The sequence below is a fragment of the Protomyctophum parallelum genome, assembly GCF_964188405.1.
Source record: "Protomyctophum parallelum genome assembly, chromosome: 3".
NCBI classification, from domain to species: domain Eukaryota; kingdom Metazoa; phylum Chordata; class Actinopteri; order Myctophiformes; family Myctophidae; genus Protomyctophum; species Protomyctophum parallelum.
The window spans coordinates 19976311-19994195 of record NC_139698.1 but is presented as its reverse complement, the minus strand read 5'-3'; the positions used below and the strand labels follow the sequence as shown (position 1 = coordinate 19994195).

At 44.4% G+C, this 17885-nt stretch overlaps 2 protein-coding genes across 2 annotated transcripts in view; one reads left to right on the top strand and one right to left on the bottom strand.

The window, feature by feature from the left end:
• Nucleotides 1-11960, top strand: part of LOC310855404 (C-Jun-amino-terminal kinase-interacting protein 4) — a 40694-nt gene extending 28734 nt beyond the window's left edge. The window contains exons 18-28 of the mRNA XM_083760385.1: nucleotides 5-52; nucleotides 817-958; nucleotides 2879-2921; nucleotides 3678-3758; nucleotides 4592-4659; nucleotides 5694-5842; nucleotides 6187-6358; nucleotides 7990-8103; nucleotides 8554-8652; nucleotides 9374-9460; nucleotides 10869-11960. Of these exons, the coding sequence (XP_083616511.1) occupies nucleotides 5-52; nucleotides 817-958; nucleotides 2879-2921; nucleotides 3678-3758; nucleotides 4592-4659; nucleotides 5694-5842; nucleotides 6187-6358; nucleotides 7990-8103; nucleotides 8554-8652; nucleotides 9374-9460; nucleotides 10869-10996 (1131 nt within the window). The 3' untranslated portion in view covers nucleotides 10997-11960. The remainder of the gene's footprint in view (nucleotides 1-4; nucleotides 53-816; nucleotides 959-2878; nucleotides 2922-3677; nucleotides 3759-4591; nucleotides 4660-5693; nucleotides 5843-6186; nucleotides 6359-7989; nucleotides 8104-8553; nucleotides 8653-9373; nucleotides 9461-10868) is intronic.
• A 3234-nt stretch (nucleotides 11961-15194) lies between these two features.
• The window catches only part of LOC310855390 (transmembrane protein 238-like), a 3317-nt gene continuing 626 nt past the window's right edge, over nucleotides 15195-17885 (bottom strand). Inside the window, exons 2-3 of the mRNA XM_083760366.1 lie at nucleotides 15460-15808; nucleotides 15195-15211 (exon numbers count right to left, since the gene is read on the bottom strand). Of these exons, the coding sequence (XP_083616492.1) occupies nucleotides 15474-15806 (333 nt within the window). The 5' untranslated portion in view covers nucleotides 15807-15808 and the 3' untranslated portion in view covers nucleotides 15195-15211; nucleotides 15460-15473. The remainder of the gene's footprint in view (nucleotides 15212-15459; nucleotides 15809-17885) is intronic.

Below are 17885 nucleotides of genomic sequence, written 5' to 3'. Positions count from 1 at the left end.
GCAGCTGAGCTGTGCCGTGGCGGTCACACCCGATATCTCCGGAGAGGCCACGGTAAGGTGATCGTCACCCCGCTGACGGAAGGAGTGCTTCTAGCCAGTGCCTCTTGAATAGTTATCATTTAGTTTTAGTCAGCTGGAATGTCTTAGTGTTTAGTCTAGTTTTAGTGTCATAAGGTTTCAGTCGACTAAACCTACAGCAAATGCAGTCGACTAAAATGAATTTTGGCGGGCCTTGACACCGTTTTTTTACACTTGCTGAAAATAGCTGATCTACAAGCTCACAACGCGTCGATGATGCGTTGTGAGCTTGTAGATTGTAGTTTTAGTCATCGTAGCTTAGGTTTTTTTTGTTTCCATTTAGTTTTTGTCAGTGAAAGAAGGTAGTTGACGAACATTTTTTGTCTTGGATTTAGTCGACGAAATCAACACTACTTCTAGCGTCAGTAAATGGTACTGTATAATTTAAACACCACCTTCAGTGGCATCCTCATCCAGCCATACCGATGGTGTTCATTTTGTCCACAAATACGACCAATTTTTTTTCGTCGACTACCTTTTTTCACTGATGAAAACTACGACTACCGGTGAAATATATTGCAAAACGGATCCAGTAGAACTAAACTAGAAAAGTCATTTTAGGTTTGGTTGCATTCAGAAAATAGCTGATTGTGAGCTTGTGGATTGCTGTAGCACCATCAAGGCCCGCCACAAATACATTAAAACTCTATCAAACTTCATTAACACTGGCTGCTGTGGCGACACGTTGGATTTCATGTCGGCTAAACATCTCTCGTCTTCCTCTCTTCCTCCGTCAAGTGTTCTGTGTGGGTGGTGTCTGGCCCCGCCTCCAGCAGTGACATCACGGTGATTGACCCGGCGCGGCCCAATACGGTGCTGGATCAGTTCGGGCTCCCGCCCACCTCGCCGGCCCTGTGCATGTGCGCCGTACCGCCTACGGGTCAGTCAGTAGTACTACAACAAACAAACAGACGCCAAATAATAATAACCTTCTGTTGTTATTATGAGGATGGTTACCCCATTCTGACCTGAGATCAGATTCTAAAAATGTCTTATACATCCTGACAGTTTTCTGAAAAAGCTATGTTTCTGTGTCAGTCGTTCTTTGATTTTTCAAAAATAGCAGACCTACAAGCTCAGAGTGGCGCGCTATGAGCTTGTAGATCTGCTATTTTTCAATAGCTAAAGCATAACATAATGCTAACACCAAAAGGGGTTCCCGCCCAGAATGGGGGGGGGGCGGGGGCCGCGAGACATGGCCAAAGCATTTCTGGGGGTCTCTCCAGCCAAAAACGTTGAGAACCCCTGATCTAGATTAGAACATTAGTTTCCCAATCAGCGCAGGGCACACAGCTGGTGGATGGAAATTAAGCTCCACCCACACGGCAGAATCTGGCCGATGCGGCATTCTGCCGTGTGGGTGGAGCTTCATTTCCATCCACCAGCTGTCTTAAAAACCCAGAAGAGATGCCCGCAAACGAGCGGCTATTGGCCGCGCATTGGAATCCCAAGTGTGCTTATACCATAGACTGTAAAAAATATGGACAAAGCGTTCGCCGGGTCTAACATGGACGTAAAATGAAGCCTGTTATTCCTGCACTGTAAATCGCCATCTTTCTAGATCCGTTTGGTACCAGCTGGCCATTGGCTGGCTCCGTTTTGGACCAGCTGGCCATTGGCTGCCCAGACAACGAGGCGGGACTTCCCCCCTTCTTCTCCGTTGGTTTTTATTTTGACTCGAGTGGGAGGGGAATCCCGATCATAGACTGTAACGGTAGCCACGCCCCTCAGAACATACGCGATGTTTTTTTTTTCTTTATGGTAATTTCTTTAATTAATGGGACCATAATTTTCCAAAAAGAATATTATGACATTAGAAATGAGACTTTAAACTAGTGACTGGAAGAAGAAAGTATTCATGACCATGTTTATTAAGGTAATACAGTCTAGGTGAAGTTGGGCCAAAATACATGGGCCTCTATGGAGCTATGGGGCTTTTTGGGTCCAGTCCAGCGCCACAACAGGCCATTATATGAACTACCGATTTCAAATGAGGCTTCACGAAATATCTGGCTGACTGCCCCCCTGGCTTATATATTTTTAAATGTAATTTTTTTCTTCTGAAAAACCTCATGTTTCTATATCAGTGGTTCTCAATATTTCATGTCAAGGACCCCCAAAAATATATGAAATTGGCCGCTGACCCCCAACTGAAAATGTGTTGTTTCAGGGACCACCTTCCAGAAGCAAAGATTTGAGTTAAAAACGTTCGCTCTGAAAGAGTATATATATTCAAAGCTTTGCACCACATGTTCATGATTTTTAAAAAATAGCAGACCTACAAGCTCGTAGCGCGCCACTCCGTGGCGCGCTATGAGCTTGTAGATCTGCTATTTTTCAATAGCTAAATTATAACATAATGTTTAAAACGCCAAAATGGTTTAATACACAATTAGAGAATGAAGAAGATTTGTTATCGTGATCAACGTTTGCCCGTTATCTCTCCTAATGGCACCTCATCAACACAGCATGGAATTGTGGACAAAAGCTTATCCAACGACGACAAAATATTCTGTTTCGCGTCTCGGTGTCAGTGACTCAAAGGCCGAATGAATAGTGGACCTTTTGACATGAAAAAAGGGTTGAAAAACCACTGGTCTACAATGAACATGACATTGGACTGTGTGGCTGCCTGTAACTCTGTGTACAATGAACATGACATTGGACTGTGTGGCTGCCTGTAACTCTGTGTACAATGAACATGACATTGGACTGTGTGGCTGCCTGTAACTCTGTGTACAATGAACATGACATTGGACTGTGTGGCTGCCTGTAACTCTTGTGCTTTGGTCTTGGTCAGGTGACACCTCTGGAACAGTGTGGATTGGAACTCAGGAAGGAAGGTAGTGTAACTGCTGAATAAACTTTCTTCATTTCCTTCCTTCTCTTCCTTGTTTTTCTTTCTTTGTTTCCCTTTCTCGAAAGCATGGGTCTTCAACGGGGGGGGGGGATGGGGGGGGACGACCCCTGACCCCTGACCCCTAGAGGGTCCTTGGAGTTAACCACAGGCGGGCCGCCAAATCTTTGTGTGATGGCATATTTAACCACTTGAACCCTATAGCATCACTATTATGAGGATAACTTTAGATAGAAATAACAGTTCTACAAACTCACAGCGACTGAATGGCTACTTTGGTTTAGAGGGGAAAAAGAGCAGACTAAGTTCAGTGTGAAAGGTTGAATTGATTGATTGATTGAAATATTTATTAACAGTTTGTTAATAATAATGAATGTGCTAAAGTATTGGCGGTTTAGGGGATTAAATTTAGGGGATTAAATGTCTGATGATTAAATGTCTGAAAATGCACATGAATCCCACACTGATAGTGCTGTCAAGTCCATGAAGCTATCTATGAAATCTGTAACACAATTTTATACAATGTGTAGTGGGGGGGGGGGGGGGGGGGGGGGGGGGGCTGCTTCATCTCTGTCTCAGCTAGGGGGTCCTTGGTCTGAAATATGTCGAAGACCCCTGCACTAAAACATTCTTTATTTTGTGCGTACGTACATACGTGCATTGAGTTGGTGTAGTTGAGATTTTGTTACATGTGTGAGTTTCTTCTGATAATAAGTTGAACATTTCTCTCTCTTTCTCTCAGCGTGTCGGTCCACTCCGCCTCGACAGGCAGGAGGCGCTGTTTGCAGTCTGCGTCTTTCTCTGAGGGAGTCCACTCGCTCACGTGAGTTGTTCAGTGTATGGGGGGGTATTTTAATGACCATTACTGGTCAAATATCGGTCAAATAATAAACTGATCTATAACTGATCTACAAGCTCTCAACGCCTCGCATTGCAAACCGTTGCAGGCTTGTACATCTGATATTTATCTGTGGAAGATCAAACAAAATTGAATGCCCCGACTCTTACATTCCATGTGCAGTTCAAATATGATTATTTTGGGACGTGACAACCGGAAAATGTAGAACCAGTGACATGTAGTAACTTGTCCTGCATGCTTTCCAAAATAATGACCCCCTTTTGTTGTGCCACAAAGTTCCAAACTTGTTCCAAGTGTCAACTGTCAACACACCATAACTCGGCCCCCTGGATACTTAAAATAACAATACATGTGCTATGCAGTGCTGTGCCATACAGTGCAACTCTATATTAAGGAACTCTCTATATATACTGTATTCAACACTGTGAAATGATGAAGTGATTACAGAAAGCTACTGCGATGCCATTGTGGAAAAGGTTTAGATGTAAATATTCTGTATTCTATTATTTGTGTTCGGCATTCATTTTGTGTGACGTTGTAGCGCAAGTAGCGCATTTATTTCCGCCCAACAACAATTATATACAATGTAGTTGGTTGGTTGATTGGTTGATTCATTCATTCTATTGTAGTATACTGTAGCAATATGAACAACGGAGGTATCCTTTCCAGAAAAAGTTATCACTTCGTCAAGCCTTTTTAGTGAGAGAAATGGAAAACGTGCCAACAAAATGTAATTGTTGGCATAATTAGATATTTTCTCTTGACTCTACAATCATACAAGTATCTCAATCCTCCAGGTACTCCCAGGGTCAGGTCATAGCCGGCTTAGGTGACGGGACGCTGGCCTTCTTCTCTCACACTGCAGGTACGTGTGTGTGTGTGTGTGTGTGTGTGTGTGTGTGTGTGTGTGTGTGTGTGTGTGTGTGTGTGTGTGTGTGTGTGTGTGTGTGTGTGTGTGTGTGTGTGTGTGTGTGTGTGTGTGTGTGTGTGTGTGTGTGTGTGTTTCGCTGTCCCCTCATCTTTACGTGTCCAGAAGAGTTCATTCTGTTCCATCATGATGGAACCCCTTTTGGTGTTAGCATCATGTCATGCTTTAGCTATTGAAAAATAGCAGACCTACAAGCTCATAGCGCGCCACCGAGTGGCGCGCTACGAGCTTGTAGGTCTGCTAATTTTTGAAAAATCGAAGAACCACTGACACAGAAACATAGCTTTTTCAGAAAACTGTCAGGATGTAGAAGACATTTTTAGAATCTGATCTCAGGTCTAAATGGGTTCATTCTGTTCCATCATGATGTACCCCACCATAAACAAATATACAGTATCCCCAAAATATGCTACTGGTTGCCTGACAGCTCAGCGTCACTCGCGTGTTGAAGCTGTCGGTCACAACAATTGATTTCAATCATTTGGATTCCATAGAAGCCGAGCTGCATGTCTGCTGTGGAAGCTGGCTTCCATAGCGGCGGAAATAGCCCTAATCTGCAAGTTCTCAATGCGTCGCAGAGCTTGTAGAGCGGCTATTTCCCGTTATTATCTTAAGGTTGGAACAGTTGGCGTGGTCAAAACTAGCAACATATGTTCAGAAGCATCTTCCATAATAAAATCCTAATATTCTTGGATACTTCATACAAAAACGTAATGGTTAATTAAAGCCTCAGTCTGTGATTTCTTCACCCGGTTGACAGGCAGTATGTATTTATGTAGAACAGCATGAATGATATTACTAAAACGTAACCTTCCATATTGTCTTAATACTTTTGTTAAATAGATACTTTCACACTGCTTCAAACATGCCAAGGACTCGGCCCCCTACAACGGTTTACCAGTCGTGCGATTTTAATTTGCCTTAATCCACGGTTACTGTATGATTGACAGCTCAGTCTTGATGATTGACAGGTGGATGGGACCTACAGTCGCACAAGGTGATGCCTCTTGGGACCACCCCCTTGCAGCCCATTCGCTGTTGCCTGGCCAAAGCCGGCCGCCTGTGGGTGGGCTACTGGAACCGAGTTCACGTGGTCGACATAGAGAGCCAGAAAGTGGAGGTGAGAAACTGGAATTAGTATTTACTTTGTTAGGATGGGGCTCTGCAGGAGGCTAGGGCTTTCACTTCTAGTGGTTTTTACTAGTTGACTAGTCGACTAGTTGTTTAACTAGGCCTACCTATTATGTCTTTTTTTTCCTTTTTTATAATAATAGTTGTACATTTAAAAACTGTACATTGGTGACTATAACTATAATCTAGCTAGCTGATCTTGAGGCCTATAAATACGGGGAAAAAACAAACAAAAAAACCTTTTCCTTTTCTTTTTTTTTCTTTGTCAAGATTTTTTTTATGGAGAGCAAAATGACTCATTTCATTCCTTTGCCTTATTTACACCTCACCCAGCTGACGGTCGCGGTGTCGGAGCGCAGCGAGCAGCAGGTGCGCTTCCTGTGCGCCGGAGGAAGTGGCGTCTGGGTCTCCTGTCGGCTGGACCCGACCCTCCGGCTGTTCGACTGGGCCACGGGACGCCCGCTGCAGCAGGTCGACGTGACCCCTCTGGTCATTAAGACTCTGGGTGAGCACAGCTGTTGCTTATTGAGTGCTGAGTATACTGGTAGTAGAGCGTCGTTTTTCCCAAACAGTGGGTCGGGGGGACTTGGCGGGACCATGTCTGGGGTCAATATTCACAATTTCTCAGTCTCTTTTGATTTATTTTCTTTTTCAAAAAGAGCAGAAATAGTCACGATGCCATTATTTTTTTTGCTATTTGTCGTACAACGACGTATACAGGGCTGCCGTAACCCATTTTGACCTGAGATCAGATTCTAAAAATGTCCTCTACATCCTGACAGTTTTCTGTCTATGTTAAAGCTATGTTTTCTAATTTCTATGTCAGTCGTTCTTCGATTTTTCGAAAATAGCAGACCTACAAGCTCGTGGCGCGCTATGAGCTTGTAGATCTGCTATTTTTCAATAGCCAAAGCATAACATAAAACACCAAAAGGGGTGCCCGCCCAAAATGGGTTTTAAGTGGTTAAGAGAATGTTCAATTTGTAAAAAAAAGTATAGTGGACGGTGTTGCTCTTACTTTGTCATGTAATGCCTTTTGGCAGCTAGCTAGGATATATAACATAATCCTATTGAAATAAGGTCCAGGAATGTGCTTAAGCCATGTTCCCACCATTGATGCAAATAATATATCGTCAGAGGCAAGCAAACAACGAAGCATTCTGAGAAGTGCGTGGCTGGTTCCAGGTGGTCCTCAGCTGAATATTTGGTAACCAAAGGATCCTTATAGCTCTTTAACTAGCGATCTAGTTCGTCCGTCCATTCATTCATTCATTCATTCATTCATTCATTCATTCATTCATTCAATGTTTTATGTTGGTCATCAGTTCATGTGCAAAACAAATAATTAGTTATATAAATGTAAATCATACATTGGTTGTATGGTGAAATCATTGTTAAACATCTGTATTACTTAATCTGCAAGAAGTTCTCTCTCCTATGGTACCACACATTAATACAGCATGGAATTCTGGACAAAATCTTATACAACAACAACATATTCTATGTTTTGGGTCTGAGAGACTAAATCTCATCAAATGGTCGTCCATGGCTCAAACTATGCCGAATAAATAATAGACCACGATATATGAAAAAGGTTGAAAACCACTTTACCCATTTTGGGGCGGGAACCCCTTTTGGTGTTTTAAACATTATGTTATAATTTAGCTATTGAAAAATAGCAGACCCACAAGCTCATAGCGCGCCACCGAGTGGCGCGCTACGAGCTTGTAGGTCTGCTATTTTTGAAAGATCATAAAAATGTGGCGCAAATCTTTGAATATATATATTCTTTCAAAGTGAATGTTTTTAACTCTGGTCTAAATGAGTTAAACCCCTTTCAAACTGGCGTCCACATTTTGGGCATTTTCAAAATAATGGCGGTTCTACACGCTGTGAGCTTGTAGCTCAGCTGTTAAGCTGTTAAGCTCATAGCGCGCCACCGAGTGGCGCGCTACGAGCTTGTAGGTCTGCTATTTTTGAAAAATCGAAGAGCGACTGACATAGAAGACATTTTTTTTAAATCTGATCTCAGGTCAGAATGGAAAACTGTCAGAACGTAGAAGACATTTTTAGAATCTGATCTCAGGTCAGAATGGGTATAACCATTTTGTTTGTCTTTCTACTCCGTCTCTCCAGGCCCGGCCTTTCTCACACTGTCCCCTCTCCAGATCTCATCTCTCACAATCATCTCGAGCCGGCTGTGGGTGGGCACGGGGAGTGGAGCCATTTTCTCAGTTCCTTTGTCAATAAGTGAGTTCTACCCCCAAGACAGACATGATGCTATCTCCCGGTTTACTCCTTTTATCCTTGCCTTTTTTAGGAGACCACAATTAGGTCGGAGTCTATTCCAATGTTGTGAACGTGAACACATCTTCTGAACGATTCTTTAGCCCCATGGTCACTGAACTAAATATTGGACCCGGCAATTGGGCCAAGACAATATTCGGAACATTTTTACACTACAATGTCTTTCTTCAGACAGACACATCAGGTCTTTCTCTGTATATACCGCTATTGGTAAAACATAGGACCTTTGCAAGATCTGCGAAGGTCCTACAATCGGAATGGCCTATCTTTTCTATATCCAGTCTTCGGTTCTACTTTGACTGCAGAAATAACATTAAAAGTCAAATAAAAACGTATCCGCTAAATAAATGTGTTTCTAAATAAAAAAAACAAAAATGTGTTGTATATCCACAGCCTCGGAGTCTGTCTCCATCCCGTACTGCTCCATGGCTTCAGCCCAGCTGTGTTACCATGGACACAGGCAAGCTGTCAGATTCATCATGGCCGCCCCTGGTGAGGAACTATCGCTGACAACGGCACAGAGATAATTAGAAAAGGCATATGCAGGGCCTGCACCGTGACGTAGAGGTCCTCACAGGTCCAACATGATGGACGCGAACACTAATGGACCCGTGACATTCGTTCTCTGATCCGATTTGTTCCAAGATATTAGAGAACCAACCCTGTCGTTGGGTATTACGTTATTAGGAACATGGCAAAACCTGATCATTTCAATTCTTACTGTCGCTCAGTAGACGCCGGTCTAGCAACATCATAGCAGTCTACAATATGAATCAATGACATCAAATTGCATCTTTTCACTTCGATGAAAACGGAATCCATGCACGATCGCTCCTTTGACCCACCAATCAACTCATTAACCCCTTTTTTAGCTATTGAAAAATAGCAGATCTACAAGCTCGTAGCGTGGCACTGCTATTTTTGAAAAATCGTGAAAATGTGCCTCAAATCTTTTAATATATATATTATTACAGAGTGAACATTTTAAGTCAAATCTTTGCTTCCGGGGAGGGTCCCTGGAACAACATATTTTCAGATGGGGGGGCGGAGGCATATTACATATAACTTTTGGGGGTCCTTGACATGAAATATTGAGCACCACTGACATATAAACATACTGTATTTATTTCAGAAAACTGTCAGGGTTTAGAAGACATTTCGAAGTCCTGTCTAAATGGGCTAAATACCCCATTGTAATGTCTCTGCTCCTCAGACTGTCTACTGACCTCTGGTGGCGGCCCCGTCACTACCTCTCAGCTCATCCTCAGTGGAGGAGAGGGCTACATCAACTTCCGCATCGGTGAGTTCAGAGTCGTGACGATAATGGCAACCCTCTCTCCGGAGTGTAAAATGGAATATACACCGGAATGTTTGCTATAGTACTAGTCTGTGATGTTCATCGCTTTATTTAGTATTTAATTTAGTATTGTGTGGTGTGTTTTATTATTTGATAGTTTGATAAATGGCCCCTTCGCCGTCTGATGTTTTCGATCAGTGGCACCAATCCTGGCCCTCTAGAACCCCTTTGTACTGTTGCTTTTCTACATTAGTTACGCATATACACATTGGTGTGCGTTCTCTCTCTTGATTGGAGGAGATTGGTATCCCAACCTGAAAATGCATTTTCTATTTACTAAAGAGCTGGAGAGACAGGGTGACCCCTGTCACTGAACAAACGTCACTGATTGCAATGAGAATATTGCTATTTAACAAAACAGTGGGGGGGGGGGGGGGGTCGTCGTCAATCTCTGAGCTGGCGTCCATGGCCTAGCAAATGTTGAAAAGCCTTGATTACGGCTGCACGATTATGGACAAAAGGCCAAATATTGCAATATCGATACGATATTACCGTTAAAATTGCATATTTTTAAGTGTTGCAACATTGAAAACAAAACATTATTCAAAAAGTGTGAGTGTGAGTTCTCTGAATCACTGGACCAGGGCTAGCAACAACGCAACTTAGCACAGTCCTCCCCTCCACACACACACCAGCAGGAGCATGAAACAGGAAGAAACGGGCTAAAACGGAGAGACGTTGCTGGCTTTAGAAGTGGACGATATTTGACTATTTTTGCGATACCGACATTGCGCACGTTCATACTTCGATAACGATGCGATAACGATATGTTGTGCAGCCTTACCCCTGATCTACATTAGGGTTCAGCCCATCCATCCACCAGTGTTGTTTTTGGCAGCAAATTTCTATTTTAGTTTTAGTCATAAGTCTCTGGAATAGTTTCCATCTAGTTTTAGTCACCTGGGATGTTTTAGTGTTAGTCTAGTTTTAGTCGACTAAATCGACAAAATGTCGAAACAAAATGTATTTTCTCGGGCCTTGGTGCCGTCGTAATGACTGTTTTGTTCACTTGCTGAAATTAGCTGATCTACAAGCTCACAACGCGGCGACGCGCTGTGAGCTTGTAGATCGGCTATTTTCAGCATGCAACCAAGTGTAAGATGGCTTATACCGGATCTCTTGTCCACTATAGTCCATTCATAACATTTTAGTCTAGTTTTTATTTGTTGACAATCGTCAGTATATTTAGTCGTCTTCGTTTTAGTCATCATAGCTTAGTTTTCATGTAGTTTCCATTTTAGTTTCCGTCAGTGAAAAAAGGTAGTCAACGAAACATTTTCGTCCTGGTTTTAGTCAACAAAAAAACAACACTGCCATCCATCCATCCATCCACCCTCTCTCTCTCTTCCAGGAGACGACGCGTCGTCAGACGACCCGTCGACCGAGTCCTCCCAGGCCATGCCTCCTCAGCGCTCGGACCGCAGTCACATGATCATCTGGCAGAGCCCCTCCCCCGCTGTTCCCAGCCCCGCCCTCTGACAACAGCCGTTTTTTTGTTTACCTTTTTGTGTATCAGAGCGTTCTTATAATCTGGAGGAGGAGGCGGTCACTGAGCTAGCACGGTCCACGGAAACAAAATGGCATTACACGGGAGGAGAGCAATGGTTACTTTTAACAAGACAACGTGATACTGCACAGACTAGACATTAGATAACGTATACACATCATGCATTGATTATGTCTGTCCTGTATTTCAATTTTTTGACAATTCTTGAATATCATCCTGAAGAAGCAATGTATGCTGTAACAAAATATTAGTCTCTCAGTCAAATATGACCGTTGAAAGGCACCCCCCCCTCCACACACACACACACACACACACACTGAGCCAAGCGTGTAGCAAGAAAAGGAGCTCCTGCCTCACACATCCCGTGCAGTGTTCAACGTGATAATTAATAGTCGTGTTTTCTCAACTATTTAGACTCATTCTTCCATGCAGTGTGTCCATTATTTGCGTGAAAGAGAGCATGGTGAATAGCCCTGTGTGCTTTGGGGGAGCCTTTTCAAACGTGAATCGATATAACGCGTTTATTTTCCAATGAGACCTGCGCTTTTGCGCGGAGAAGTCGCGGCTCACCAACGCAAGCATTAATTTACGCGAGCGGCGGCCCCTGTGAATTTGTTGCGCTCGTGCTCGTTTCGTGCACACGCCCCCCGCGACTCACCAGACCTGGATTCTGTTTAGCTTTTTTTTTGTTTACGCTTGCGTTGTCGCGCCCCTCTTGAGCAGACCTGGAGCAGACCAGGCTGTCGTTGATCCAGGCAACGACGCATGCGTTCCTCGCTTCCCGTTTGAAAGGCCCTTTATTCTGATTTAACCCATTTTGACCTGGGAACGATTCTGCAAATGTCGTTCTAAATCCTGACTGTTTTCTGTTTTCATGTCAGTCGTTCTCAAACACTTTCATGTCACTTTTCACGATTCTTCAAAAATAGCAGATCTACAAGCTCATAGCACGCCACCGAGTGGCGCGCTACGAGCTTGTAGATCTGCTATTTTTCAATGGCTAAAGCACGACATGATGCTAACACCAAAAGGGGTTCCCGCCCCAAAATGGGTTAAAGTGTTTGCTGCTGCGAGTTAGAACTGGCCTTATTGTAACAATCATAATACAGTATACACTATACACCGTGTATGTCCGGTATGTGTAAATTGTATGTTGTGGCACCAGAACTGTCTGGTACCCAATATTAACTACAAGCTCCATGACTTTTAGGTCACACTGTCTAACTAACAGCAAGCCTTACCAGATCCTCACACTGACCCGACTTGGGCCACCTCAAATCTAATGAATAAAACATTTAAGGTCAAATTTTAGGCCAGCGTGTATGACACTGCCGATTCCCGGAGCCACTGCCTCTGTTTGAGTGGTGCAACCACTCCTATAGACAGCTATGTGTGTCCCTGGGTCCGTCTGTCCCAAGCACGAAAATAGCGTTTGTGTCACTGTTGCACAGCCTAACACACAGGCCAGGGAGGAGGGCTTGTACAGTAGCAGTGCAGCACGAGTACAGCACCACTCACTTCAGACGGGTCTGATGTATTTATTTTTGTATCATCGGCTACAGTATGTTCTCCTGATTACTAATGGTTTGTTCGGTTTGTGCGACGTGCTTCCCTTTGGATTATATTTCTTGCCGTGGAAGCTGTCATTAACTGTGAACTGGAAATAGGTAGCCGTTTCTCAGCACTTCTGTCATCTAGTCTACTGTATGTACTGTACTGCAAAGGCAAATAGCATTAACTTCTCTCATTTCCTGCATCTGTGACTTATCCAGTTGGTGACGTGCTCCTATGCAAAGACAGCGAGCCTTTATTTGCTTAGCTGTAAGGTCACAGGATACCAGTGGCAGCTGTAGAATGGTTGTCCCTGCATGGCACGTTGTCACGGCTGGGGTTTAGATAGCGTTGCTGTCGGGCAGAAACCTCTTATCTCCATAGTTTTTTGTTGTTGTAAATAACGTACCACTTGATCATGCTACAGCAGTGGTTTTCAACCTTTTTCATATCCGAGGCCCATTATTTATTCACCATTTGATGAGATTTAGCCTCAGAGCCAAGACTAAAGAATATTTGTTATGGTTGGATATTTTGTCCACAATTCCATGCTGTATTGATGTTGATACCATTAGGAGAGATTATTTTACATTCTCTAATTGTGTAGACTAGACTTCTTGTAAATTAAGTAGGCTAATGCAGATTTGTAACAATAATTTAACTAATTTAATAATTTAACCAAATTGATTAATTTGATGCTCTCAAGAGTTAAAGATCTAAACTTTCCATCATTTAGCTTGGGACCACCTGGAACCCCCTCAAGGACCACTGGTGGTCCCCGGACCACTGGTTGAAAACCACTGTGCTAAAGCATCTCACAAAAGCAGCAGATTGAGCTTGTAGATCTGCTACTTTCGCTGTTTTTTGACTTGAAAAGTTAGTTTTGGACATATGTGGTTTCCACCCGACAGCAGAGACAACAATATCACATTACACCCATTAAACGGCACTAAAAGGTGGACCTTCCACATCTATAAAAGCGATGCATTGGTTGCTACAGGAGATTAAGTCATTCAACTAACATTTTTCTCAGGTTCACTTCGGGTTTGAAAGGCAGTATTGTATTGTTAAGACAGAATAGGAACATTCGCTTAAAGATGTGATGTTTGTTTTGATGGCACTTGTACCTGGAGACTGGAGTATTTGTATTAACTCGAGTCCTGGCCTCCCCGTCATTTGCACGTCGACTGCCATCTCCATGCAACGGTTTGACGTGTGTGTGTGTGTGTGTGTGTTGAATAGTAGCTCTCCTGCATTATGATTTATTTTCCCTCCGACATTATTTATTTTCTTAAAATCGGCCCCTTTGGCTCTCTTCGTTCACATGGAAATACCTTTCTCTGTCTTACTTTTGTTTTATGTTGAGTTACTTTTGATTTGTCAAATAAGGGAGGGAAAGAAAAGAACATCCGAAGAGTCCTATATATGTATATGCAGTATTTATGACCGAGTTTGTGTGGAGGATATCACATGATGCAGAGACGATCTATTGTGAACGACTAAAGATGACATTTTGTAAATATTTTCATTAAAATTCTATTGAATGGTCGACAATGATTTTTATTCTAATTTCATCCCCGGTGGTTGATATAGTGATCACATGCACTCACACAGTTGCCTGACATACCTCTTAGGGGAATCGGTTATTATTTAAATGGCAGATACATCTCTATAACCTTCATGAATGTTCATTCAGTATCAGTAACAAGCTTGTGTATGGAGTTACATGTAACTCCATACTTGTGTGTTACTCTAACAATGTAAAATTCTCTACATTTCATGTCACACATCAATATAAAAGGCATCAAACTCCCTGAGGTGTGCATGTGTATAGTCTACTTGTGAAGTCACAGGGAATGGCAGCGACTGACCGGGTTGATCATCCGAACAAGTTTGTTTTCCATTCCAGAAAGTACGACTCGTCGCGAGAGGCAAGAATGACAGTAACGAGCCTCCCTTTGCCCCCCGGGGGCAGAACGGTCTGTTGACGAACGGGTTAACTGACACAGATCGTTTAAGACAGCTGGGCACGCCTTCTTTCCTTTTTTGAAAAGGTGTCTGGCGAACCTAGCCCTGGTCCAGGGCTTACAGAGAGTCTCTCTCTGACGCCCTGTGGAAGTCCCTTCCGCAGCCCTCTGGTGATATTCTCACTCCCTTGCGCAGGTTTTCAAATCCCAGCAAATAAACAAAACGACGTAACTATACTCACCGAAACAAAGCCTGCTAGACCTTGGTAAAAGTCTATTCTCGTAGCTGGGAAGCGTCTCAGGTCCCCAGCTTCTCTCTAAAATGCATTCTTTTAATCATTAAATAAAATGAATCCAACCAGATCGGCGCAGGCAAAACGCGGAAATGCCATAGTAGAAGAAATGACTCTGCCCGGTAAATTCTGGGTACATTGCGTTATTAAAATGGCACAAAGTGCATTTTAGAGAGAAACTGGGGACCCGAGACGCTTCCCAGCTACGAGAATAGACTTTTACAGGCTTTGTTTCGGTGAGTAGTTACGTCGTTTTGTTTATTTGCTGGGATTTGAAAACTGAGGGCTGCGGAAGGGACTTCCACAGGGCGTCGGAGAGAGAGACTCGCTGTAAGCCCTGGACCAGGGCTATGGCGCACCCTCCCTTTTGCATGCTCTTTTTTTTGAGTGGTGCAACCACTCCTACAACCAGCTTGCAATGTCCTCGTACGTGTTTGTTTGTTTGTGTGTGTGTCTGTCTGTCTGTTTGAGCATGAGTATGTGACTTAATAATAGCAGTAGGGGGCGCCAGAAACAGTGAGAGGGGTAGTGACTCTAATGAGAGAGAGTGAGAGAGAGAGAGAGAGAGAGAGAGAGAGAGGGGGGGGGGGGGGGGGGGGGGGAATTGCACCACTCAGTTCACACGTGTGTGATTTTTTTTAGGACGGGCTGCTGTGGCTCCTGGGCAGCCGTATCCTGCGGCTCAGGTTGCGGGCCAGGCGGTCCATGGCGCCGCCCTCGGCTCCCCCCAGCTTCATGCCCGACGTCAGTCCGTCGATGTTGCCGCTGTACCACAGCACCCAGCCGCCCAGCGACATCAGCACCAGCAGAGCCCCCGAGTACACCAGCAGGTCCCCGAAGTCCCTCCCGCCGATCTCCAGCGGCGCGAAGACGCCCAGCAGCAGCGCCGTCACTCCCAGCAGGTCCATGAGCACGGCGAACGCCAGGGCCAGCTTGCAGTGGGACAGGCCGTCGTACTTCGGAGGTGCCATGGCTTTTTACACAAAAAAAGAGACATGTAATAATAATTAATTGTTACATTAATTGTTAATGTATTGCGTTTTCAAGTGCTCAAAGCGCTTTACAACGTACGTTTCATTCATTCATACATTGGGAGGTGAAGCGGCGAACAGTTCGACTCCAGCGTCCTCACTTCCCACATTCCCCGTTTCCAGACCTAAGCGGAAAACGGTTTTGCGCCGCGGACAGAAGAAGCTGTTCGCAGCTTCTTTTTCCGGGTTTTTAGACAGCTGGTGGATGGGAAAAAAAGCTCCACTTCCGCGGAAGTGGAGCTTTTTTTCCATCCACCAGCTGTCTAAAAACCCGGTTTTTCGGCTCTCCGCAGCCGAAAACGTGCGCAGCTCTTTGATAGTGTGGCAGTACCCATTCACACACCAATGGTGGCGAGCTCACACCGACCGACTCATTGGAGGCAATGTGGGGTTCAGTGTCTTGACCAAGGACACTTCGACATGTGGACAGGAGGACGAGCCGGGATTCGAACCGCCGACCCAGGGATCATTGGACGACCTGCTCTACCTAAGGGCCGATTCATACTCCTATTTTAGAGCCGAATAAAAGTCGATTCGGCGCTGTAGAGCCTACAATGTGACGTCATTTGAGGTTCGGGGGGGGGGGGGGGGGGGGTACCGTCCTAAAGTCGTCTCTTCAGTGCTACTGAAAATTTCACAAATTGCACTACAGCGCCGAAACAGCGGTAAAATAGGAGTATGAATTGGCGCCTGAGCCACAGCCACAGTCTGCTTTACTATATTGCTGCTGACATGTTGACAAACATTGGAGACACAAATACGAAGACTGGACAACCGGGAGAGAGCACAAAGAAGGTTTTGTTGTCTTGTAATGTGTAGCCTAGACAGATGATCTGAGATCTCTGCCTACCGATACGTCGAGTGAATAATTTTGAGATGAAACAAAACAAAACTGATAACGAATACAATTTAGGACAGCCCTTCATATTGAGACATATTCTCCTTACATTGGAATGTACATTTCCCCCAGAGCCCCCGGGCCCAGACATAATCGGTTCTAGGCAGAGATCCCTCGATCTCTGACAGTTCCTGGGAGAGGGGGTAGCCTGGGAACCATTCCACTTCGGGTTCATGAACCGGTCGGGAGTGGATGATATCACTACGTCAGGTTGTAGTATTGTTTTGTAGTCGTCAATCTTCCGGAACTTCCTTTTCCCAAATTCCCTCAAACCGATTTTTCTCAATAAAAGCTACAGGCTACGAGATCTTTTATTGTTATTCTTCCGGTTTGAGGGACAAGGAAGTTCCGTTTCATTGTTCCTGCCTGATGACTACAAAACAATACTACATCATGACGTAAAGTTCACATAACGATATCATCCGCTCCCGACCGGATCATACGGCACTTTTGGAACGGAGACCAGGCTTTCCTCCGAGGTGGAAAGCCTGGTGAGGCGAGGTTAGGGAGAGGGACTATACCGTGACTGGACTGACAACTCTGAGGACTTCTACAGGAAGGGACAGAGCAATTAAGATGTTCTAATCTAAGCTGGTCCCTCTGTGTGTTTAACAGGTTGCTGCAGATGGGGTGTGTGTGTGTGTGTGTGTGTGTGTGTGTGTGTGTGTGTGTGTGTGTGTGTGTGTGTGTGTGTGTGTGTGTGTGTGTGTGTGTGTGTGTGTGTGTGTGTGTGTGTGTGTGTGTGTGTGTGTGTGTGTGTGTGTGTGTGTGTGTGTGTGTGTGTGTGTGTGTGTGTCTAACAAACCACAAGCTGTTGGAGTTGGTTACTAGAGGTGGTTGCAGAGGGTAGGATGAGGTTAGACGCTATCCTGATGAACCCCTCCCATCCCCTGTAATATGATGTTGTAGTTAGTGGGGACGAGGAGAGCACATTCAGACTCACAAACTCACCACCCAGGCTGCAGCAGCACAACAGTGATTTGGACAGTCCTTTGTACCAGTAGTATAGCCATCATCCAGCCTGACTCCCGCGGTTCTGTTCTTGGATTTGTGACACTTAACTTGCTTGACTCTGGCACATGCTGTGACGTGACGTACAGACCCAGGACATGTGTGTACAT